General features: G+C 39.3%; 1 protein-coding gene across 2 annotated transcripts; it reads left to right on the top strand.

Moving 5' to 3' along the window:
* Positions 1-3313: 3313 nt before the first annotated feature.
* POGLUT1 (protein O-glucosyltransferase 1) lies at positions 3314-24730 on the top strand. 2 transcript variants are annotated; one of them, XM_079155332.1, is made up of 11 exons: positions 3314-3362; positions 4287-4377; positions 6000-6143; positions 8894-9029; positions 11335-11456; positions 15798-15857; positions 17235-17334; positions 19673-19731; positions 20858-21025; positions 21793-21849; positions 22520-24730. In XM_079155332.1, exons 1-11 carry the CDS (start codon positions 3326-3328, stop codon positions 22674-22676), a joined length of 1131 nt encoding a protein of 376 aa, XP_079011458.1. In that variant the 5' UTR covers positions 3314-3325; the 3' UTR covers positions 22677-24730. The 2 variants fall into 2 exon arrangements, with proteins under 2 accessions (XP_079011458.1, XP_079011457.1); XM_079155331.1 differs by lacking the exon at positions 3314-3362 and adding an exon at positions 3470-3626.
* Positions 24731-26346: the final 1616 nt, after the last annotated feature.

Here is a 26346-nt window from a genome sequence, read left to right on the forward strand (position 1 = left end):
GTGATGAATAATTACCTTGATTTGATGGTTGAATGGCATATATACACACAAATATATCACACTGCATTCCATAAATATGTACAATTATTATGTATCAATTAAAATGTATTTTCAGTGTAGAAATCTGGCAAAGACTTTGTGTGTGTGTGTGTGTGTGTGTGTGTGTTGTAATGGGAATTAAACTCAAGGGGACTCTACCACTGAGCTACACCCAGCTCTTTTTTTACTTTTTATTCTAAGAAAGGGTCTTGCTAAATTTCAGAGATTGGCCTTGAACTTTTGATCCTCCTGCCTCAGTCTCCCAAGTTTCTGAAATTACAGGCATGTACCACCATACTCAGATCTGACCAAGACTTTTTGAAGAGTAAATAAATGATGTCCACTGGTCTCTTTACTTATACAGGTATTTATTTCCTCTAAAATAGGGGCATTATTATCCCTTATAGAAGAAGCCTTGTTTTTATTTGAACAAATAATAGTGCTTAATTATGTTACTTAGTGTTGCTACTATTTAACATATTTTAAACTACCGGCTAGCACAAGATCCAGAAATTCGTGTTTTTCGTAAACTCCAGGAGGATTATGCTGCTTATTCAGATACAGCAACCCCTAAAATAAATGATCTCACCTATTAAGGAACTGAAACAATTCTGATTTGGATTCAGAGGAAGTTTATTCCTCCTATGTATAGGGCCTGCTTACCACTCAGCCTCTCACTGCTCTTCTTTCACACACATAAACATTGTAAGACTGAAAAAAAAAACAAACTATTTACTTTCATTTCAAAGACAGTATAACACAAGTTGATTTCCATTTTCTTCTGATCACAGAAAATTGTGATTATGGAAAAAAATCTTACTAAATTTGAAAAATTGTTTTCCACTCTTTCAACTAACTTTGAAAGGAAATGTCATTGAGGCACTCATGTGGTACATGCTGTCTTCAGTTATGTGCTTCTGATGAACCCTTCATTTTGAAATACTGCACATCTTTCTAGAAGAAAACATTTTGACTCATCTTTGAATTCCTGAAATAGTCCAGTCCAATATACTATTGGGGTCTTTTCTTCTTCTGCCTATTCACCCAAAGTGAGTCTCACCCGCAAACTAAGTGGTATCATCACCAGTTTTTTTTTGTTTTTTTTTTTCAATACTGGGGATTGAACCCAGGGGTGCTCTACCACTGAGCTACATCCCCAACCCTTTTTATTTTTTATTTTGAGACAAGGTCCCACTAATGTTGAGACTGACTTCAAAACTGCAATCCTCCTGTCTCAGCCTTCCAAACTGCTGGGATTACAGGCATGTACCACAAAGCCCTGTTTTTACCAATTTTTTATTCCAAAGGCCGGCTGTGAGGATTGTGGAACCAATAATAAGATTGAGCACTGATTAAGCCGCAAAGGAGAATTTTATTCTTGGCCAAGAATGGGAGAAGCGGGAGATAAACTTCCAAATCAACCTACTGTTCCCTGGGGGGTTGGAAATTTATAGATATAGAGGAAAAAAATGAAAGGGAAGGATAGGTTAATAAAGGGGAAGAATATTGGCAGACTTTTTTTATAATGAAGTTAGGGGGTGTCTGAGTCATTTTGACAACCACCTTAGACTCAGCCAGCTTTGGCCTGCCCAACTGAAGAGAAACTTTTGACCTTCAGGCATCCAGTCCTCAAAGACCAGCAAGATTAGAGTCAGGTAAAAATTTAAGTAGGCCACATAGACCTTATAAGACCAAAACAGAGTAATGATTACACCATTAGGGAATATAGTCTAAATAGCCCCTCTGATTGATATGGCCTATTCCTAGCTAATCAACATCATTTTAATCTTCCAACTTTTCTCAACATGTATCCTTACCCTTCACTACTATCAATGTAGATTCTACACTGCAAACTCTGGCTCCTACTTTTTTAATGTCTCTAACACAATATTCCTTAACTGTAACATTTCCTTTTCTTCAGTCTGGAATATACCCCTGTCACCCTTTTCTCCAGATTTCTGGTTTATATTGGTCTTTTTCTTAACTGAACCTCATAGCACTTAACATTATTTTAAATTATAAATCATCAGCTGGGCATGGTGGCACATGCCTATAATCCTACTTATTCAGGAGACTAAAGCAGGAGGATCTCAAGTTTGAGGCTAGCCTGGGCAACTTAATGAAAATCTGTCTCAAAATTAAAAATAAACAGGCCTGAGCATGTAGCTCAGTGGTACAGCACCCTGGGGTTCAATCTCCACTACTCCCCCACACACACCAAAAAGAAAAGTAAGTTATCTCAAGGGAAGTCTTTTTTTTTTCTACTAGTCTTAAACTCCAGGGCACAAATTTGATTTTGTACTTCTATGTAGTTCTGCAAAACCTAGAGTTGTTATGCATATTTTATTCAAGGATAAAGATCTGTATGGTCACTAATACATGCCTACATAACCTACACCCGGATATATAAGTATAATATTCAGTTTTCTATTGTCAGCTGTCAAAAAACAAAGATCTAATTGGCTTTCATTAGTGAGTCATGAATCTGGCAGCACCTCATCCATCAAAACAGTTGTTCCAATGATCTGAGCAGAGGTGGTTGGCTATACAGGCAGAAAAGGGCTGAAGAAATAAAGAATGAAAAGCAGAATGAAAGTTAACTGTCCTTATAGGGTTAAAACAGGGAACTTCTTTATCATGCTCGCCTAGGTATACTGAACTCTTTCTGATTGGTTGCTGTGAATCTCGTTTTGTTTTGTGTTTTAAAGGAGACCATTTAAATTTCAGTTTGATTATCATTATCTAGGTCAAGTGACTTCATTCTGATTTGATCTGGTTCATTGGAGCCTCTGTCCAAACAATGGCTTCCCATGGATTTTATTTAACACCACTGATTTTTTTTTTCTTTGTCTAAGTCGCCCCAACAGTTAGAAATTTCTGTTGTAAAGGGACCTGTGCTAGCCTATTTGCAACATTTGAAGGTCTCATTTGTTTTGTTTTTGCAGTTTTGAAACTAGAACCCAGGAACATTCTGCCTCTGAGTTACCTGCCCAGCCCTTTATTATTTTTTATTTTAAAACAGGCTCTTGCTAAATTGCTGAGGCTGGTCTCGAACTCGCGATCCTCCTGCGTGCAGCCTCCCTAGTCACTGGGATTGCAGACGTGCAAATGGTGCTATACACATTCACATGCTCAACAAATCTGTGCTATTTAATAAGAAGCACTTTGATGTCGTGGAAAGATCAGGCTTTATGATAAGTCTTGGTTGTGCCACTGACTGTAAAGCTGTGAGCAAGAAAAGTACCCTCTCCGACCTTCAGTCTTTTAGCTGTAGAGAACGTTTGCAATGTGCTATAGAATGGAAGGAACTGACCTTATTGGAGGTACTTGCCCGCCGGCTTGCGGGCGCCTGGCTCCCTGCTGGCCTCTCTGAGGGCCGGCGCCCGGGCGCGCGCGGCGGCCACCTCTGTGCGGGGCGGCCCGCGCGTCCCCGGGCTGCGGAGCCCGCCGCCATCTTTTTGCGGGGCGGGGCTGCGGGGTGTCCGCCGTGAGTCGGCTGGCGATGGAGCGGCGGACCAGCGCTCAGTTTCGGCTCTGGCTGCTGTTGCTACTGCTGGTCCCAGTGCTGGGCCGCCAGAAGGAGTCAGGTGGGCTCCCGGCAGGGCCGAGCGTGCCCCTGGGCTCCGGCCCGGAGGCGCTCCGCGTGCCACAGGCGCCCTGGAGGATGCTGTGGCCGCTGTAGCGCAGAGCTGGGCAGCGGGCACCGGACGCCTCTTAGTGCAGAGCGAGGGTGTCTGGGTCTCAGGCTCAGCCCAGGACCCTGGAGGGCAACCCATCCTCCGGAATGCTGAGTGATAGGGAGGAGAGGGAAGTCCCTGTTCACGCGCAGGAGGAATCGGCCGCTCTGGCTGTTCTCTTCCCTCCTTAGAACCCACCGGGAGAAGCGGGTGGGTGGGCTGTGTGTGTGCTGTCAGAGATGAGGGAAAGGTTAAAGTCCATGACTTTTAATTGATCCTTTTTATCGGACTTAATTTGATTATAAGACGAGAATCTGTGTCGCCATCCAGTTTATCCACAGCCTTCTTGAAGGCCGAGCATTAACCTCGTGGATTTTCCAATTTCTTGGACATCTAATGGCTCAGCGAGTTACAGAATCCTTCCTGGTGCTTTGTTTCAACCAGTGGGATAGGAGGAGGGGGAGGGGGGGGCTTCTGAAAGTTTGGGTCTTTTGTTGGTCCTGTCTGCATACTGCTGGCAAATAAAAATGCTCAGAGATATTTAATTAACTCTCATTTCACTTTTTGAAGGTTCAAAGTGGAAAATCTTTATTGACCAAATTAACAGGTCTTTGGAGAATTATGAACCATGTTCAAGTCAAAACTGCAGCTGCTACCATGGGTGAGTTCTTTGATACGCCTTTGAGAGTTGAAATCTTGTCCAAAGGATGTACCCGAAGATCCCTGAGAGTTGGCTGCTAATGGGGTATACCTGTAATACCAGCGAATTGGTAGGCTGAGACAGGGGAACATTTTCTAAGCCAGCCTCAGCAACTTAGCCAGACTCTTGTCTCAAAATTTAAAAAAATAAAAAGGGTTGGGGATGGGATGTAGCATAGTGGTAGAGCACCCCTGGGTTCAATCCCCAGTACCGAAAGAAAGAGAGGAGAGAGAGAGAGAGAGAGAGAGAGAGAGAGAGAGAGAGAGAGAGAGAGAAGAAAGAAGAAAAAGGAAAAAAAGAAAAAAAAAAAGGAAAAATCCCTGAGAGACTTTGGTTGCAATGGTCAGAGAGCCAAGCATATATTTAGAGCAGAAAGGATGACTGAGGTGGTTGTCTCAATTCTAAGGGATGGAAATGCGCTGGCTCTGGAATGGGCCCTGTGGTCTCCGCATTAAGCCATCATCCTGTGGGACATGTGATTGTCTGTTTTTTCCCATGGATTAAAAACTTCTTGAGGTCTGGGTCTGTCTTATTTACTTTTGTACCTCAGTAAGTGCACTCAGTAAATACTGTTGAAGGAATGGACATATTTATCAATGGATCCAATCATTAATTTCCTGTTGTTTACCTTTAATGAATGCAAAATAGGACTGGAACTTGGTGTGATAAAAAGATAACTACATTGAAAGAGACTCTTAATTTCTCTGGATCTCAGATTTGTCATCAGCTAAATAGCAGAGTGGCTTCTCATTGTATTATTCTGACTCCTCAAAAATTCATCTGATACTTAGAATACTTATTGAAAACTTGCTATGTACTGAGCTTCCAGAGAGATACAAAATAGTTTATTTTCTGGTTAAGGCTTTCAGCTTCTAGAGCATGTGTGTGGGCAGGGTAGGGGATAGACAGTGTTAGACTGTGAGGCATAAACCATAACTTTTGTGGGTGTCCAGACAAAGGGATATATGTCAGTAGGACTGTAGTGACTGGGAGGACTTGGGTGTGACATGAACAGAGGGCTATGGATTAAAGGAAGAAGCAGTCCTGATGGAAGAAGAGACATTTACTTGACTTATTGTTACTTTTTATACTTTTGTTGTGTATGATGCCCACCCCCAACTGAATATTGAACCCAGGAACAATTTATCTCTGAACTACACCCCCACTGCCCTGCCCCCATTCCCTGCCTTTTTAAAGTTTTATTTTGAGACAGGGTCTTGTTAAGTTGCTGAGTCTGACCTTGAACTTGCGATCCTCCTGCCTCAGCATTCCCAGATTGCTGGAATTACAGGCGGGTGCCACCATGCCCTGTACGTTTGATGTTTTTTCATTATCCATGGTGCTTCTGGGGAAGAGTTGCTCATTCTTGCTCACTACATTTTTTTGGGCGATACTTGGGGATCAAATACAGAGCCTCAAACTTGCTAGGCAAAGGTTCTATCTCTGAGCTAGTCCCTGGTCCCTGACCCCTCTTTGCCTCAGTTTACTGTGTTCTCTAGTACTAAATGTAAATGCACTTGGGAAGTTCATGGAATAGTACTGCTTTTGGCCTGCTTTCCTTGACAATTCTAATTCCTTTTCAGTGTCATAGAAGAGGACCTGATTCCTTTCCGAGGGGGAATCTCCAGGAAGATGATGGCGGAAGTAGTCAAACGGAAGCTAGGGACCCACTATCAGATCATTAAGAACAGATTATACCGAGAAAATGACTGCATGTTTCCCTCAAGGTAAGAGTTATGAAGTAGATGCATCTTCTGACCTTATAATATATGAGCCTACTTGATACTGCTTTTAGAAGTCTGTTCAGGGTCCTCACAAGTGAATCCCTCCTCACATTTTACAAGGACTGCAAAGTAGTGATAAACTCTTTTCGTGTGCCTGGGAATTTTTCTTGCCAGGTCAATTTTTTTTTTTTTTTTTTTTTTTTTGTACTGAGGACTGAACCCAGGGCATTTTACCACTGAGCTACATTCCCAACTCTTTTTATTTATATATTATTTTATTTTGAGACAGGGCTTTGCTAAGATGCTTAGGGCCTTGCTAAGTTGATAAGGCTGGCCTCAAACTTGCAATATTCCTGCCTGAGCCTCCTGAACCACTGAGGTTACAGGCATGCACCACCAAGCCCAGCTACCAGTTCCTCTCTATTTATGAGGTTTGGGCACATCATGGGATATATTGACTGGACTGTACTTGCCCCTTCATCTCTTCCTTCCCTTGCTATAGTAGCTGCAGGACACAGGCTGATGAAACATAGCAGGGGTGAACTAAGCTGAAAGAGGCAGAAAAACATAGGTATTTATTGAATGTCTATTATGGACCAGGTACAGAGAGAACAGCTCACCATTTCATGGCTGTATAATAATCTAATATATGGATTTCTTTATTGGGACCTCTATCAATGGGCATTTACATTATTTCTCCCCATTTCCCTGTCTCTGTGGTTTTTGGCTACCAGAAATAGTGCTGCAGCAAACATTCTTGTACGTACACCTTGGAGCACTTTTATAAATATGTATGTAAGCTAAATGTTTAGAGGTGGAATAACTAGGCCAATTAATGTGTTTTTAAAATCATGATAAATAAAAATAAATTGTCTTTCGGAGAGGTTGTACCTGTTCACATTTCTGCCACCCTTGTTTCACATGCTCTGAATAGATGTAATAGCCTCACCAACACTGTGTATTAGACTTTTGGATCTTTGTCAGTCTGATTGGTACAATTGCATGTAGTTTTTTGACATTTCTTTCTTTTATTTTGTAGTACTAGGTATTGAACCCAGGGGCATTCTACCACTGAGTCAAATCCCCAGGCCTTTCCACTTTTTTGAGACAGGATCTCGTCAACTTACTGAGGCTGGCCTCAAACTTGCGATCCTCTTCTCTCAACCGCCCAATTCACTGGAATTATAAGCATGTACCACTGCATCCAGCTGACATTTAATTTTCTTTCCTCCACATTTTTTATTGGTACTTTATAGTCATACATAATGGTGGGATGACATTTTGGTTTTAGTACTATTGAGTGTCTTTATGTTTTTGAACTGTTGATTTTTTTTGTAATCATCTCCCTATATATAGAATTATCTTAAATCAGTCATTTCCAGAAAATTTTGATCAGTTCTTAGAACGCTACCCTAGTGTGGTGCTGCTCAGAACCTTGAGGGATAGGGAAGAAACAAACTAAACTGTGTATCTTCTCCTTTTAAGAAAGCCTCTGTGGATTCCCCAGAGAGATTAGTCAGGAAGTGATATTACAGTCTTTGTGATTATGCAAACACTTTTTTTCTGACCTAAAAAATTAACTGAAATAGTGTTCTGTGTTTAGGTTGAAGATAATGAGAAATTTTCTCTCCTCATACACTATGACAATTGTGGTGGAAATAATGTGGTGTTTGTGTTAGTTATCCATGATTGTAATAGAATATCTAAGAAATTTAACTTAAAAAGAGGAAATGTTTATTTTGGCTTATATATCAGAGGTTTCAGTTCATTATCAGCTGGCCCCCTTGCTTTTGGGCCTGTGGCACGACAGTATAGCATGGCAGAGAGTATGCACTGAAGCAAATTGTTAACCTTATCATGTCTGGGAAGCAAAAAGAGAGAGAGCAAGAGATGGATGTGGTATCCCAGTTTTTTTTTTTTTTTTTTTTATGTTTTTTTTAAATTGTATTGTAAACAAATGGGATACATGTTGTTTCTCTGTTTGTACATGGCGTAAAGGCATACCATTTGTGTAATCATAAATTGTATCCCAGTTTTTTTCAAGAGCACACCCCCAAAGACCTAAAACATCTCACTATACCCCACTTCTTATAATTCTTACAATTTTCCACTGCCTCCCAATAGAGTCAAGTTGAGGACCAAGCCTTTAACATATGGGACTTTGGGGATATTCCAGATCCAAACTATAGCAGTGCCTTCGTGAGAAGCAAAACTCAGTAGCATAATTAGAAAATTAGCTCTTTCAGTTCCTATCAGAATTTGCACCTTTCTTACTAATTAAACTAATCTGTATAAGGGAAATAAAGAAAAATCTGGGATCGAATAGAGGAAAAATGGTAGAAGTTGCAATCATATTCCCTTCAAAAATATGATGATTTATTTGGAAAATTTTATTAAGTGTCATAACTTGGAACAGCTTAGCGAGAATGATAACTTGTGCAATATAAAAGTTACCATAGTACTTTAGAAGCATTGCTTTCAGGGGGCTTGGGTTGTAGCTCAGTGGTAGAGCACTTGCCTAGCATGTGTGAGGCACTGGGTTCAATTCTCAGCACCACATATAAATAAATAAAACAAAGGTTCATTGACAACTAAAAAATTATTTTTTTTAAAAAAGGCATTGCTTTCAGGAGATTTTGAAGTAGGCTGATGATCTGAACACTAGCCTGTCTCACTTTGAAGTGTGGCTGGGACCCTTTATCCTAGACTCTGCAGATACAACTCTGGTGACTTTGAGTTTTTCTCATTGACAGATGTAGTGGTGTTGAGCACTTTATTTTGGAAGTTATTGGGCACCTCCCTGACATGGAGATGATAATCAATGTACGGGATTATCCTCAGGTTCCTAAATGGATGGAGCCTGTCATCCCAGTCTTCTCCTTCAGTAAGGTGAGTATAAAAGAGCCACAGGGAGGGAGGGAGGGTGCTCCTTTAGAATATGAGAAAAGATCATCGTCCTGTGGTAGAGTCTCATGGTTAATAGTAAGGATGAGTCCCGAGGGCCAGGAGTGGATTCTCTGTCCCTGTAAATTCACAGTGGTTGAGCAATAAGACTGAGAAGATGGAGTTGAGGACCCATAAATAATGTAAGATTGCTTACATATCTGTATGCCAGAGACAGAGGCTAGGGAGTAAGAGGCCTGAAGAAACTACAGGACATTGGAAGTAGGACTCAAAAATCCTACAGAGAGCCAGATGTGGTGGCGCATCCTATAATCCCAGTGACATGGGAAACTGAGGCAAGAGGATCTCAAGATCAAGGCCAGCCTTGGCAATTTAGTGAGATCCTGTCTCAAAAGTAAAGAAGGGTTGGGGATGTAGTTCAATGGTACAGCACCTCTGGGTTCAATCCCTAGTGCCTCCTGATCCCCCCAAAACAAAACAAAACAAAACAAACAGGGCACAGTGGCACATGCTTGTAATCCCAGCTACTTGGGAAGCTAAGGCAGGAGAACCCCAGGTTTGAGGCCAGCCTCAGCATTGTAGTGAAATCCTCAGCAACTTAGTGAGACTGTATCTCAAAATAAAAAATAAAAGAGGACTACAGATGTAGCTCAGTGGTAGAGTGCCCCTTTGTTGAATCCCTAGTACTAAATAAATAGTAAATAAATAAAACTATTGATTAAGAGTGGAAAGTAGAGTTAGGAAAACCCCATGGATTTTTTAAAAAAGAACATCTCTATTTTTTTTTTTTTTCCAAAGCAGAAGGACCTTTTATCCTCACTTTTTTTTTTTTTTTTTTTTTTTAAATCACAGTTTACTTTCTCTCTAGACTCATTTATTTCCTGTGTTATAAGTGGGCTGAGGCCACATTTTGTATTTCATTGCCCATGGTTTAGCCTTATTTCTCAAAAGTGCTTGGTCGCCTTGTTTGTCATGAAACTCTCCAAGAAGAACAGATAGAGGCTCCCAAGTAAATCAGTAAGGACTTGGTGTCTATTATTTATCTGTCATTTCTGTGGATAATAAGTATGACCATCAGTATACTAACTTTCCTTTTATCTTTCCTCCCTTCTGTTTTTTAAAAATTGCAATTCCTAGTTTCAAAGGGAGGTATTTTAATATGTTAACTTTGTAGTTAATTATGTAGCTTCCATTGAATAACTATTATGTTTGAAACGCTTAATGAATAATATTTTTTAAGTATTTAAGAGAAGGTAAGCAGCATATTGCACATGTGATTCCAAGGAAGAAATTGTTAGAGGTTTATCAGTGACCAGATATTTAATAGATTAGCCATAAAAAGTAACAGATGAGTGATTGGGGTTATAGCTAAATGATAGAGGGCTTGCCTAGCATGTGTGAAGTGCTGGGTTGAATCCTCAGCACCACATAAAAAATAAATAAATAAAATAAGGTATTGTGTCCATCTACAACTAAAAAAAATTTTTTTTTTTAAAAAGCAACATGATTTCAAACTTTCTTTGAAAGATGTGTGATCATATTCTTTTCGCTCATTCTGCCTATTGGCACTTCTTACCCTGATTAGTGAATAGCTGAGGATTTACTGTTCAACCAATGTGTGCCCAATACTGCTATAGCATCAGGTACCACTAGCTAACACTTATTGAATACTTTCTATGTGCCAGACACTATCCAAAGCTTATATTAAGTCATTTTGTATTCAAAATCAGCCTATGAGAAGAGTATCATTGATGTTATTTTCCCCAATACAATGATGAGGCATAGAGAGATTAAGTAATTTGCCTAGAGTTGTAAAGAGGTTGAGGCTGCGTTCAGACTTTTAAGATCTGTCCCAAGAGCCCACACTCTTAATCTTTGCACTGTTTCCTGGTTCTTGCTCTCAAAGGATCCACTGGGAAATAACAAAGAACTGGCAAGTCCATGAAAACTCCAAAGGTAATAGCAGTTAAATGATGGGGAGATTATTTCCTTAAACTAAAAAATCTTAACAGTGTATATATATCCTCTACAAAAACAGAAGTTTGGGGAACTGAAAAAGTTGACCTTTAATATTATTCTAAAATCTGGGCTATGGTGAGCCTGTGGGTTTTATCCTGTAGTCTCTTTTGCCTCATAATGTCTACAGTGTGGACCTTGCAGACTAGGGGAAATGTATCTTTTGCAAGTTGACACTACAGCATGGTCTTTGTCCATATCCTGTCATGAATGTAGTTTGCTTCTTGTTCTGTTCCGAGATTTACTTAGAATGGCCTTTCTGTTTCTGTTGAAGACGTCAGAGTACCATGATATCATGTATCCTGCATGGACATTTTGGGAAGGGGGACCTGCTGTTTGGCCAATTTATCCTACTGGTCTTGGACGGTGGGACCTCTTCAGAGAAGATCTAGTAAGGTAGGTCCTTTAGAGAGGCTTCATGCTTTTCTTTTTGTGGGTTCTCTTGAAATAAGTAGTAGAGCTGGGTACAGTGGCATATGGCTGTAAATGGTAGAATATAACCAATTTTTTTACTTAAAAGATTGAGTTTTAGGTTAAAAATAAGACTGTTTATAGCAGAAGCAATTTTGTGTACACATAAAAATATACATGTTACCAAACACAGTGACACACACCTGTAATCCCAGTGGCTCAAGAGGCTGAAGCAAGAGGATTGCAAGTTCAAAGCCAGCCTCAGCAATGGCACGGTGCTAAGCAACTCAGTGAGACCCTGTCTCTAAGTAAAATACAAAATAGGGCTGGGGATGTGTGGGTCAGTGGTCAAGTGCACCTGAGTTCAATCCCTGGTAGTTAAACAAACAAACAAACAAACAAACAAACAAAAACATGTCTATAGAAATGGCAGAAGAATCTATCCTAAACAGTCAGCAGTGCCTCTGTGGGACAGAGATTATAGGACCTTTTATTTATTTTTTTTTAAATAATTCTGTACTTTAAAGATTTCAAGAGCAAATTACTTTCATAATAAGAGAAAGTGAATAAGCACGCGGTGGTGGGAGAACATAGAAAATACTTGGAAGAGTTTAAATGTACTTGGTAATTTAAAGATAAGTCCTTTAGGCAAGTATGTGGGAACATAGTCATCCATAGGTATCTCAAGTGCAAGCTTATTCCAGATCCTCTGTTCATGACTGAGATATGCCTTGGCCTGTTAACATCTTCCTGCCATGGTTTTAGTATTTAGATGACCTGGTCATCCAAGCCATAGGTATTCCTTTATTCCTTATCCAGTTACATTTCACAGTAATAATTCAGTGTTGGTGCTTTTTTTTCTTTTCTTTCTTTTTTGTTATGTTTTGTTTATTTATTTTTGCAGTACTGGGGACTGAACAAAGGGATACTCTACCACTAATCTACATCCCTGGCCCTTTTTAAAAATTTTGAGACAGGATCTCATTTGATTGCCCAGGATGGCCTTGAACTTGTGATCATTCTACCTCAGCATCTCAAGTCCCGGGGATCATAAGTGTGCACCACCATGCCCAGCTAGCATAGGTGCTTAATTAGAAACTTTGTAGGTCTTCTCTAGGGTGTAAGGAAAGTCTTTGTAGGTGTTATCTAGGGTTTAAGGAAAGCAATAATTTAATTCAACTTTATTTCCAAAAATATCTGTCACCTCCAGAAGTGTGTCTGAAGATTCAGAGGGAATTAAAAGTATACCCCTTCCTAAAGTAACATGTAGTGCTACAGCTCTTAGGGTAAAAAAATGAGTTTCTTCTCCAGCAGGTATAATTTGGATTTCTTTGTTTTTTTGTTTGTTTTTTTTTTTTTTTTTCCTCTTTTTGTACTGGAGATTGAAACCAGGGATGATGCTTTACTATTGAGCTGCATCCCTAACTTTTATTTTTTGAGACAGGGTGTCACTGAGTTGCTCAGGGCCTCACTAAGTTGCTAAGACTGGCCTCAAACTTGTGATCCTCCTGCCTCAGTCTCCCAGTTCACTAGGATTATAAGCATGTATCTCTGTACCTGGCTTACTGTAGCTCTATTGAGGAATGAGTAGGTGGTGGAGAGAATGAAGGAGAGAGAAAATAGTGATGATACATAGTTCAATCTGGGTGTATCAAGTACAGCTTTCCCAGGGATCAAGGAAATAAAAAGAAGTAACTGAGTATAAATCAATCCTTTTTTTTGGTTAGGTAACTTGGCATTATATTTCAAAATTGAAAATATATGTCCTTTGGTCCAAACATTTCACTTCTAGAGTGTTTCCTGAGGAACTAATAAGATGATTGTGCAAAGATGTACATACTAGGATGTTCACTACCATGTTTCTTAGAGTAAAAAGTTGGAAACTACCCAGGAGCCTATCAGTAAGGGATGACATGAATTATGCCATGATTCTAAAATGGAATACCATGAATAAATGGAAATGCAGGGTAGAAAAGGAGTTAAAAACCAGGACTCTGAATTCAAATCTTGGCCCTGATTAACTGTGTGACTCTGATCAAGTTGCTCCTCTCAAGGTGACCACCTGTAAAACAGGGGTAATAAAACCCACTTTAACTGGGTACAGTGGCACTCAGTTTATAATCCCAGCTTTAGTTCAAGGCTAGCCTGGGCAACTTAGGGAGAACTTGTTTCAAAATAAAAAACAAAAAGGTTGTAGCTTAGTGGTAGAGGCCCCTGGGTCTGATCATCAGTACTGCAAAATTAATTAGTTAATTAAACTCATAAGGTTGTGGGAACGATTTGATATACATAAAGCATATAGAATAGCATCTGGGACATAGGAATTACATTATAGGTGTTGGGTTATATAATTATTTATAATGTATTTCCTAATAAGAGTGTTATCTAAAAGTATGTATGGAATGACCTGTTATACAAAGTAAGGTTTGTCAGTCTTGGCACTATTCATATTTTGGACTTGATAATTCTTTGTTATGGGGAGCTGTCCTGTTCCTTATAGGATGTTCAGCAGCATCTCTTGCCTCTGCCCACTAAACGCCACTAGCAGTCCTCCAGTTGTGATAATCAGAAATGTCTGTGGACATGGTTAGATGTCCCCTGGGTAAAGGTGGAGAAATAAAATCACTCCATATCAGGGTGTGGCTCAGTGGTGGAGGGTTTACCTCACCTGCAAGATCCTGCTTTCAATCCCCAGCACTGCAAAAGAAAGAGGAAAAAAAAAAAAAAAAATAGAAAAGCCATTGATATAGAGATGTGATTGAAAAGAAATTCTTCATTAGAACATTATATTCTTACCTGTGGGTAAGGAGATTCCAAATGATTTTTTACTTTTATCTTTATGCTTTTAACTTAGAATTTAATATAATGAACCTGTCATTTTTCCACAATAAAAAAACTAGTGCTATAATATTCATATTTTAGTAGGAAGAAGTATGAGGAGAAACAAGAGATAGTTCTGGTATTGGACTGAAGAATCAGGTAAAGGTGATCCAGCAAGAAAGAGCTAGAGGACAAGTTGGACATGGTGGCACACACCTGTAATCCCTGTGACTCAGGAGGGTGAAGCAGGAGGATCACAGGTTTGAGGCCAGCCTCGGTAACTTAGCAAGGCCCTAAGCAACTTAGCAAGACCCTGTCTCACAAAGTTAAAAAAAAAAAAAGGACTGGGGATGGTTAAGCACCCCTGGGTCCAATCCCTGATACCAAAAGAAAAGAAAAGGTTTGGGGATTTGGGAATATCATTCAGTGGTTAGAAAATGAGCCAGGTTAGCTGAGGGTAGAGGTCTGAGGGCCTAGGAAATATTGAGTAATGCTCTCAGCTGAGCAAAAATGAATTCTATGACACTAGGTATCAGAAAAGGACCTATATATCTAAAAGTTCATATCTGTGTTCCTCCATTTCTGTAAATAGTCCACCAATCCCTCATTCACTTAGCCTTCCTCTCCCTTTTCTCCTTAATACAGAGACAGTTCCCATGAAGAAAGTCAGAAATGATGCAGCTGAGTACCAGTTTCAGCAAGAAGGCTGGTCATGCTAATGTGTACTGAGACGCGAGTTTCAGGGACTTTATCTTTCTAGAGCATTTCATACAACTTTAACAAAACCAGGATACTTTGCGAATATCAGTAAATCTGGTGACACCAAACACCTCCAAAACAGGGAGATATAGTCAGGGAGTGAATTCCCTTTCATTCAGTTTCTAATATTCTTTGCAGTTTTCTTCATGTTAATTCTATCAATAGCATTCTACTTAGAGAGTAAATCCTCATCATGTCAATTAAATAGCCCCAAAAAAGCCATTCAGAGTTTGGGAGTTTTTTTTCCACTAAGTTAATGTTGTTAACTTACTAACAGGGCAGTAGATTTACAGATATTCATGGAAAGCCCCTCCCAAAGAAGAGTGAAATGATAACAAAAGGGATCATAATGTCATTCAGAGATTTTTTTTTTCTTTCTTTTTTTTGTTTTGTTTTATGTTTTTTGTTGTTGTTGTTGTCGTTGTTATTACAGGGAATTGAAATCAGGAGTGCTTAACCACTAAGCTACGTCCATAGCCCTTTTTTATTTTTTATTTTGAGACAGGATCTAAGTTGCTTAGGTCCTCCATAAATTGCTGAGGCTGGCCTTGAACTTGTGATCCTGCTGCCTCAGCCTCCTGAACTGCGGGATTATAGGTGTGTGCCACCAAAACCAGTGAGATTTTTCTTTAGAGTACCCTTGATCAAATTTATTTAAAAATATAAAGCCCTGAGCCAATTTTTAGACACATTCATGTATAGTTGAGAAAACAAAGCATAGAAACTAATCAAGATCTATGTTTTTAGGTCAGCAGCACAGTGGCCGTGGAAAAAGAAAAATTCCACAGCATATTTTCGAGGATCAAGGTGATTGTATTTTCTAAGCTCTTATAAAAATTGCTCCTAGCAGTGTGTAAAATATAAGTAATCTTGAGGGTATGATCTCAAGGGAAAGGGAAAAGCTAAAAATAACTAAGTAATAAATGTAGAAGCCCAGAATCTGAGCATTATTCGTGCAAATCACTCTTCATGAAACTGAAACTCAAAAAGTAAAGTACGTCCAGTAGTCATTCAACAGATATTTTTAGAATGTCATGGCTGTGTTGGACATTGATTATATGATGTTGAACAGATGACTGTCTTCTAGTTTACAGTTTCCTGGGAGTAGCTTGTCATCATGCCACAATCACTCTGCTAGTTAATGAAGAGCAGGAGTCAGTCTCCCAGCTACCTTTTTTGTCAGATCATGTGGCTGCCAAATAGTGTTTAATAGCATAGACTGAGGCTGGTGAAAATGGAGAAGGAAGTGGAGAGAAGCGAGAAATGGAAAAGGGAGCCGAAGGACCCTTTCTGTATTGTTCAGCTCCATATCTCCAGTGCCAAGAACAGTAACCAGCCTGTAGTTACACAATAAATATGTGTGACACACACGATAGGGAAGACCCTGAAGGGAGAAAGGTTTTGTAGCATATGTATTGTTTATCAGAGATCATACTCTCTAGCCACTCTCCTCTTTGCTTTAGCAGTGGAGTTCAGTATGCAGATGGGCCCACTATCCACTGCTTACTGTCCCTTACCAATTTCTCTGGTTTTCAGTTCTCAAGAACACGAATCTTCACTTGGGGACTGTATCTAGGCTTCAAGAATTTTAGGACGTCCTTGAAATTATATAGGGATAAGTGCATTTTTCAGATTCTTAGGAGATGCATGACCCCTCATATGTCAAGCCTCTCAACTACCTGAACCATAACTAATACTTTTTTCTATATACAGTCTTCAGGTTTTTAAGCCCTTTAGTTTTTTGTTTTGTTTCTAACTTAAATGTTATATTGGACTTTATAGAGTGTACACAACAAAAGTCATGTAGCTATTTTGGTGAGTGGTGATTACCTAGTCACACAGCTCTGAATACCAGTAATTATAAGAGGCTATGGGAACCTTCCTGAAAGGGAAGTCATCCCTGGGATATAGCTATAGTGACCAGAATAGCATGCCCTTAGAGACCAGATGTAAGCAAAGAAGGGCCAAACACTTCCCATCCCTAAAGGGTAAAGTGGGGAAGAGCCTGGACCACATAGGTGCTACAGTAGCTAGAATACCCTTTGCTGCTGTCACGGAAACCAGTAGATTATCCATCTGTGCAGACAGCCTTTGCATGGGTTTCAGTATTGCTTACCTTTGAGAGATTGGGTACAGTATTATGGTCCATGGCACATAGTTCTATGTCCTGTGTTTCTTTTATAGGACAAATCCAGAACGGGATCCTCTCATCCTTCTATCTCGGAAAAATCCAAAACTTGTTGATGCAGAGTACACCAAAAACCAGGCCTGGAAATCTATGAAAGTAATTGGCAATCATCTGCATAAAACTACAGCAGTGAACATGCTCACCCAAAGAACATTGTCACCTGGTAGAATTTGAGCTTAGGTTTCCTCTCAGTGATGAGATGAATGTAGAGAAACTTCCATGAACCAATATTAGCATATCTATGAATTATTCTTTTTCAAACTCACCTTGCTTTTCTGGCCATGTTATTCCTAGCATATTACATATTATACTACTTTGAAGGTTTAAGCCAGAGGTCAAAAGTTTTTTTTTTCTATAAAAGGCCAGATAGTAAATATTTTGAGCTCCACAGATCATGTGGTTTCTGTTGTCATTATTCACCTCTGTGGCAGGGTACTATACCACTGAGCTACATTCCCAACCTTTTTTATTTTTTATTTTGAGATAGAGTCTTGCTAAATTGCTGAGACTGACCTCAAAATTATGATCCTCCTGCCTCACAAGCTGCTGGGATTATAGGCGTGCAACACCACAGCTGGCACATAAAATATTTTTATCTTGCTTTTTTTCAACTACTTGAAAATGTAAAAATGTTTAGTCCCTGGCTTCTACAAAGCCAAGTGATGGGTTGGATCTGGTCTGTCAGCTGCAGTTTCCCAACCCCTGATTTAAACCACTGATTATCTACCCTGACTATATAGTGTAACCAGAGGACTTAAACAATGAGTCAAATGAATCAAAATCTTTGGGAATCTAAGAATATTCATTTTTTTAAAAAAATTCCCAAGTAATTCTAAGACAAAGCCAGACATTGGGACTTTATTAGTTTAGAGTCCATCTCTGTCTTTTACCTGTGACTTCTTGCCTTAATTAAAGATCTGACAACCCCATTATTTTCTCATCTGAAATTTCCATGTACCATGTGAAGATGCTATGAGAAAAAGATTGAATGGGCTGGATGTTGTGGCACACACCTGTAATCCCTGTGACGCAGAGGATGAGGCAGGAGGATTGAAAGTTCGAGATCAGCCTTAGCAACTTTCTGAAACCTGTCTCAAAATAAGAAAAAAAAAAGGGCAGGGGATGTGGCTCAGCAGTTAAGTAGCCCTTGTTTCAATCCCCAATACCAAAAATAAACAAATAAATAAATAAAATTGAAATTTCTTGGGGAAAAATAAATGTATTCAAGGTGTTATGTATTTTTTTTTTTTTTTTCCAGTACTGGGAATTGAACCCAGGGTTGGTCTACCACTGAAGTACAGCACCACCTGCCCCCCCCCTTTTTTTTGTGATTGAGTCTTGATAAATTACCCAGACTGTCCTCTAATTTGCAGTCCTCTTGGCTTCAGTCTACTTATTAGCTGGGATTATAAACATGGATTACTACCTCAGGCAATCTGATACTGTTTCAATTAACAGGAACAAATGAATTTAAGAAAGTTGATCAAATAAGAAATATATGAAAGAATGTATTCAGCACACAATTCATTAGTATCTACTGTGGGAGGCAGCAGAAACACACAGACTTATTCCCCTCATCCACTTTACTATCTTCCAAGAAGGGTGGAATGTACATAGAGATCTCAAATCAAATGCCCTGGAAGGCCAGCAGGTAAAGTAAAAGAGTGAGTCAGAGAGAGCACTAATAGCTGCAGTTGATTGCTGCCAAGTGGGAGTAAGAGTCCGGTTTGCCAGATCTTACTTTGTATTTATTTTTTCCTAAGAGAAGTCAGAGATCTGGATTTTTGTGAGAACCATCCTCCCACCTATAAATGGTGTGAAATTTTAAAAAACTTATTTTTGTGGTATTTGGGATTCATTCCAGGGGTACTCTAGCATTGAGCTAATTCCCCAACCCTTTTTAAAATTTTATTTTGAGATAAGTTTTCACAAAGTTACCCAGGCTGAGCTCAAACTTGGGATCTTTCTGCCTCAGCCTCCTGAGTAGCAGAGATTATAGGCATGCACTATTATGCCCAGCCTGCAATGGTTTGAACAGGAATATTTGTGTATGGGCTGTACCCCTAAGTCTGCTAGCCAGTGCTTGTGACCTTTTGTGTGTATAATTTACACAGAGTGAAATATACTACAGGCTGTGATCTTTGAGTTCAAAGGAGGGCAGCATGGCTTCAGGTAAACTTTAACTCCAAAATCAGACTTGGGTTAAAACCCTAGCATTTCTACTTAGGGTCAAGTGATCCTGAGCAAGTCTCTCAACTGCTCTAAATCTTAGCTTCCTCATCTGTTTAATGAGGCATAATAATGCCTCCTGAGTATGTTTATTATGAGGCTTAAATTAGATTATGTTGAGGAAATGTTTAACAATGCTTGCTGCACATTGGTTGCCCAGAAATGCTATTCCTATTAATACCAATAACTTCCTTTTCACATAAAGGATACCTTGGGAAAGCCAGCTGCTAAGGATGTCCATCTTGTGGATCACTGCAAATACAAGTAAGACCTAAAACTCCTGACTCTTGGTTTCCATTTTGCTTTTGAAACAGCTTTACTTTGGGTGAGAATTTAAATATTAATATCTACCATTGATTCATTTAGCTGACTTTTACTGAGGGCCTGTTATACACTGACCTGAGTTCTGTGGGGACAGTAGAGAGGAATGAAACATTTTGCCTGCTTCCAGAGAGCTTGCTGTTAGTTAAAGGGATAGGTTTACCTCTCCATACCCCACTGACCCGATAGTTAACATTGGATTGAATATTTATCAGGGTAATAAATATAATGAGGGGTTGGTGGTGAAGCTCATGGTATGTGCTTACCATGCATGAGTTCTGGGTTCCATCTCCAGCACTGCAGTCAACCAATTAATCAATCACTAATATAATGAAATGCTAGGACTAATTGGTTGAAACTGGTGGACTCAAATGTAAAAATGCCAGTTATATGCTCAAGGATAACTATGGTGTAGGAACAACTCTGGTTGAAGACAGGTGCAGGTGTGAGAGATCCTGAGAAGAAAGTGTTGTTCTGTTTTATGATAGCTGTTTTCCAAGGAGTGTTTCTTTAAAGATGGTTTAGGGTAGACTTGTTCTTCTCCCTAAACCTCAGAGTGCTATCCAGGGAGTGCCTTTGAGCAGAGGGGGCATACTAGAGGAAAAATAGGGCTTTGGGGGTCATGACTAATTAGAGACATTATACCCACAGAGAAGCTTGTTTTTTTTTTTTTTTTTTTCACTCTTGATTTTTAATATGTATCATTGAACATTTCTGTATTTTCCCAGATATGTCCAAAATCTACAGATGCTATCATTTCCTTGTGAGCCTGTATTCTTTCCACCCAGTACTCCAGCTTCTGACCCTATCTAGTTCTGTCTGGAGAAAGTATTCTCCTTTTTCCCTTACCCTGATATTCCCAGAGCAACCTATAGTCCCAGGCCTGGAAAAGCAAGCTGTTTGTGGAAACCCTACAGGGATATACTAATGTGTCCTTGAAACCTGAAAATGAAAAGGGAAAGGAGAGTAATCATAAAAGGAGAGAAGGGAAGGAGGGAATAAGAAAAAGGTCAGATTTGTGGTAGCAGGCATAGAATAAAATATATTTTGCTCTTTTTCCCCCCTGTAGGTATCTGTTTAATTTTCGAGGTGTAGCTGCAAGTTTCCGGTTCAAACACCTCTTCCTCTGTGGTTCACTTGTTTTCCATGTTGGTGACGAGTGGCTAGAATTCTTCTATCCACAACTGAAGCCGTGGGTTCACTATATACCAGTCAAAACAGATCTCTCCAATGTCCAGTAAGCAGCTATCCTTCAGTTAAGAGTTTCAAATGAAACTATCATTTGCTTCTAAGTTGCCAAGGCTGGCCTCAAACTTGTGATCCTCCTGTCTCAGACTTCCAAGTCACTGGGATTACAAGGCATTTATTCTTTCTTTTTTCCTCTAGGTACTGGGAATTGAACCCAGGGGTACTTCAACACTGAGTTACATCCATAGTCTAAGAAGGCTATAAGTGGGATTTAAATTTGGAAAAGTGCTTTAATCCCGTTCCCAATATATGGCATTCAGACAGTACGAAGTAAAAAAGCTCTACTCTCTCAAAAGCTAAAGATAGGGATATTTGATCTTGTTATGTTATCAACAGGGTTTCAGATACAGCAGGAGAATTGACCTGAGTGAAGCTTAGGCAAATTTTCTCTGAGGTTGGGATGAGATTGGAGAAGGGCCATAAATGTGGACCCACTTCTCTCTCCTGGAGGTTAGAGGAAGAATTTGGAGACAGGTTGGAATTTATTTTTTCACTTTTGATTTTTTATGTATATCTTTGAACATTTCTGTTTTTTCTCAATTATGTTCCAAATCTATAATAGGCTGCCTTTAATGTGTATGTGGGCTTTGTTGTATGTGGGCTTTGTTCCTGCAAGGACTTTCATATCTTTCATATCTTTGCTTTAAAGAAGTATTCCACTATCCACATATCTAAAGATCAAGCTATGATCTCTCTGACTTGGTACTAATAACTTTGGTCTATATTTTTGAGTTCAAATAATTCTTTTCCTTTTAGGGAACTATTGCAATTTGTTAAAGCAAATGATGATCTAGCTCAAGAAATTGCTGAAAGGTAAATTGTGTTCATTTTCCCTTTTCTTACTTTATCATCCCCATTTTCCCCTAGCTAAAGTTACCCAAATATTGTTACTGTGATGATATCTATACATCAGCCTTATCATACAGAGATAATTCAGATTCAAAACTGTTCAGAGGAAAAAAAAAACTTATCCACACATTCATATGCCCCAAACTTTATAGAAATAGATTGGAATCTTTAAGGTATTTCAATAAGTACTTATGATCAGAGACTTTTTTCTTTTTCTTTCTTCCCCCTGCCCCCTGTACTGGCAGCTGAACCCAGGGGCACTTTATCAATAAGCTACATTCCCAACTCTTCTTTTCTCTTTTGAGACAGGGTGTCACCAAGCTTCTGAGACTAGCCTCAAACTTTTTGATCCTGCCTTGGCCTCCTGAGTTGCTGGAATTATAGGCATGAACCATTTCACCTAGATGTGATCATCGGCTCTTAATATGTTTGTTTTTAGGGGGAAAATGTTATGTTCTACTGCTAAATGCATATATATATATAAATATGATGGCTATAGGGTTGATTCTGAGGGTCAAATTAGTTAAATTCATGTAAAGTACTCTGAATGAGGTTTGGCATAAGTTAGCTTACTCACATGTAGGCTCTTATTAAGTTCTGTGTTTTAAAATATTCTTGTTAATCTTTCTTCTAGGGGAAGCCAGTTTATTATGGACCACTTGCAGATGGAAGACATCACCTGTTACTGGGAAAACCTCTTAACTGAATACTCTAAATTCCTGTCCTATAATGTAACAAGAAGGAAAGGCTATGACCAGATTGTTCCCAAAATTTTGAAAACTGAACTGTAGTACTCATCATAGGACAATAATCCTTCCTATGGCAGTAGATCTGCTATCCTGTGGTAAGAAACTTACTATGAGTGTAGCACCTATTCCTCGAACACCTTTTATCAAGCCAAACATCAGATTTTCTTTATCATGCTACACCCAGAGCAACTCTTGAGGAAGAGCTAAAATGCGTGTAATACAGAGATGTGAAGCAGTTCAACTCTTAAGGACCAGAAATCACGAAATGTGGATTTTGAATCTGATTCTACTTTCATTTTCTTACGATCAATCACAGCTTGTGCCTCAGATCATCTACATGTGTATGTTCATCACTGTGAAAATGACTGTGTCCATGCGAGATGCACTTTGTTCCATTTTCTGGAACAGAAAATTCATCACTTGGAACTAGTACAACTCATTTCTGCAATCCTGATATTATTCTAGACTTGATAACTGTTGCTTTATATTAATGTAGAAACCCTATGGGATTTGTGAAAAATACCTGGGGATCATTTTTGAGAGTTCCAAGGAGGCAGCTTCTGTGCTGTGCAATGATATAGAAGTTCTCTTTTGTAAAAGCATAAACTGTTTGGTACTCAGGAGGTTTCTATAATGTCACAGGAAAAGGGGCTAATCACATGAGTAATTATTGCGATTAGATTTTAAGTTTCCATCTTGTGCCTTCATGCCCTTCTTTTTATTGTTTCTTTAAAGAGCAACCACAACAACAGAAGACAAAAACTTCCTACTACATTCAGGAAGTAGTCCTCACACTTTAAGAAACTGTGCTTAGATGAGCAACTTTTATCTTACCCTTTGCACACTTTAGCATTTTTCCTTCTTAAATTGGCAGCAGCAGGGCTATTGATCAACATTGTGCAGAGACCACAAGGAATTTTCATATTAGAACACGTCATTAAGCTGGTAATTTAGAGCATTCACCTTTTACATTTACTTATATAGGAGATATTTGTTCTACTGCAAATCACTGTTGGAGTCCTTTCTCATTTTTTCCTTTTTTGAAAAGGGCATTTAGGCCAGGTGCAATGGCCTATAATCCCCACAACTCAGTAGGCTAAAGCAGGAGGATTGCAAATTCAAGGCTGGCATCAGCAACTCAGTGAGACTTTGTCTCAAAAACTAAAGGGCTAGGGATGTAGCTCAGTGATAAGAGTGGCTAGCTTTCAATCCCCAGTACTGCAAAAAATAAATAAACAAACAAATAAATAAATAAATAGGAAGAAAAATTTCTTCTGTTTTTGTTTATTTTTTGTGGTACTGGGGATTAAACCCAGGGACAGTCTATCTCTGAGCTATATCCCAGCCCTTTTTATTTTATTTTTGAAACACGGTTGATAAGTTGCTGAATTTGGCCTTGAACTTATAATGCTCTTGCCTCAACCTCCCAAGTTGATGGAATTACAGGTGTGTGCCACCACACCTGGCCTTGTTATCTTTTAGATTAGGAACTGAAGCTTCATTTCTCTGGGAATGTTTCCCATTTTGTTTCAAGTTTCAGATCAAACATCACCTTCTCTTTGAATCCTTCCTTTCAGTCTTCTGTGCAGGGGTTACCATAATATTTGGTTTTTGCCTGCATTATATGACATCACATTGCACCATAGTTACTTGACTATTTCTCCTTTTGTTCTGAGGTACTGATAGGTGGGAATCATGTTTTACTCATCCTGATGTCTCCGTTATCCAGCACAGTGCCTCACACAGAGTAAATACTAAAGTGTCGGAAGGATGGATGGATGGATGGATATGGAGACATTTGGCTTAACTGGATTCTATTTATAGATTGCACAGCCATGGCTCCAAGGAGGATTGAATAAGATTTGTTAGAACTGGATCAATACAAATCTTCACTTGCCCTCCAAAGAGTCAACAAGGGCATCTTTGTCATTAAATACAGCAAATGTTACTCAGATTTTATACCTGTTTATCCGTTTACCTCAGTGTTGATTGTATCAAGATGATGTATAATAATGTGTAAAGTGTATGTTTTGATAATAATTTGTATCCCCAAAACTTTTGAAGGTTTTTGTTGTCATTAATACTAGCTCAAACTTACCCCTTCCTCTTCAAAATTTCATTTTCTCTATTTATGGAAAAGGTTTATGTTGTATATAATGTAACTAAATGTATTATATGTAGCAATAAGGAATAAGTATATATATATACTTTTTAAATTTTTTGGCAGTACTGGGGGTTGAAACCAGGGGCACTTTACCACTGAGCTTCGTTCCCAGTCCTTTTAATTTTTTGAGAGTCTTGCTAAATTTCTGGGGCTGGCCTCAAACTTGTGATCCTTTTGCCTCAGCATCCCAAGTCCCTGAGATTATTGTAGCTAGCAAGGACTACACTTGGTGAACCTGGCAGAGAAAAGGAACCTATTGATGGGAGAAAATTCACTATAGAGGAGAAGGCTATTTACTTCTATGAGCAGATCTCAGAAACAAGGGCTGAGTGGGGATTAGGATTGTGGTTCCAACACAGAATGGTGACTACTAAAATCCTTCTCTGATACAGTTATTCTGCTGACATATTCTGATGATGTGTTACAGTGTGGTCCAATTAAACCCCTAACATCTATTGACTTAGACAGTGTTGCTCTGAGATCTTTAAAAAAGATAAGCTCAAAGGAGGGAGAATATTTCCCTAGTACTAAAAAGAAGGTAAGCCCTAAGAGCTTGGGGAAGTAGGAAATGTGGGAGTGTGACAGTCTGAGAGCTGAGATGAAACAGCAGCGCCAGTGTGAGCAGTAGACAGGGGACTTATGCAAGCTACTGGTGGCAAGGAAGCCTTACAAGTGTCTCTAGTTACCTACACAAGGAAGCAGCTATGGAATTGGTGAAATTTGCCTATTAATATGACCTCATTTGTATCTACAGGCCAGAGACCCCTGTGGATATTTGGAGTTAAATGTAAATGATTTCAGCATATGCCCAACCTCCACCCTATCTCCATTTCCCATCCTTCCTCATTCCAGGATGATCCTGGGTTCATTTTAAGCATTTGACTATTTTTACATGTAGGCAGACAGACTGCACAGCCATTTTCTTGAACATTCAGGCCTTAGGACCTTATGCTGGTATCCACCTCTACCTCTACTTAACAAGAGATAAACAGCAACCTATGCCAGGAGTCAGGGGATATGAATTCTTCTTCAACAAATATTCACTGAACACCTACTTTGTGTCAGATACTGGTAGGTCCTGGAGATAGAGATGAGTATATGTGGTCTCTGAGCTCCAAAGTAGTTTACTGAGAGAGATCATCAAATAAAAAATAATGGCATAATGGAGTAAGTGCTATGAGGGGCAATGAATCTTTTTTTTTCCTCAAGGATAACAGAGAAATCTTCCTTAACACTAGAGCCAGGGCCTTCCGGGAAACTGAGGCAACACAGACACCCCCCCCCCCAACTTAAACCCCAATTCTTACAATCAAGTCAGAAAAGATTTCAAGGTAACAGGCATCAGTTTATTGAAGAGATTGGGAAGGGGATATTCTCAAGGGAGAAAGTGGGTCCTCTCAGAAGAATAGTGTGCCTCTCCTGAACTCCAATTTTTTTTCTTTTTTAAACTGGGATTTGAACCCCTTAATCACTGAGCCACATCCCCAGTCCCTTTTTTACATTCTATTAGAAACAGGGCCTCACTGAATTGCTAAGTGCCTCAATAAG

This window comes from Sciurus vulgaris (genome assembly GCF_902686455.1).
Source record: "Sciurus vulgaris genome assembly, chromosome: 10".
Lineage (NCBI taxonomy): Eukaryota > Metazoa > Chordata > Mammalia > Rodentia > Sciuridae > Sciurus > Sciurus vulgaris.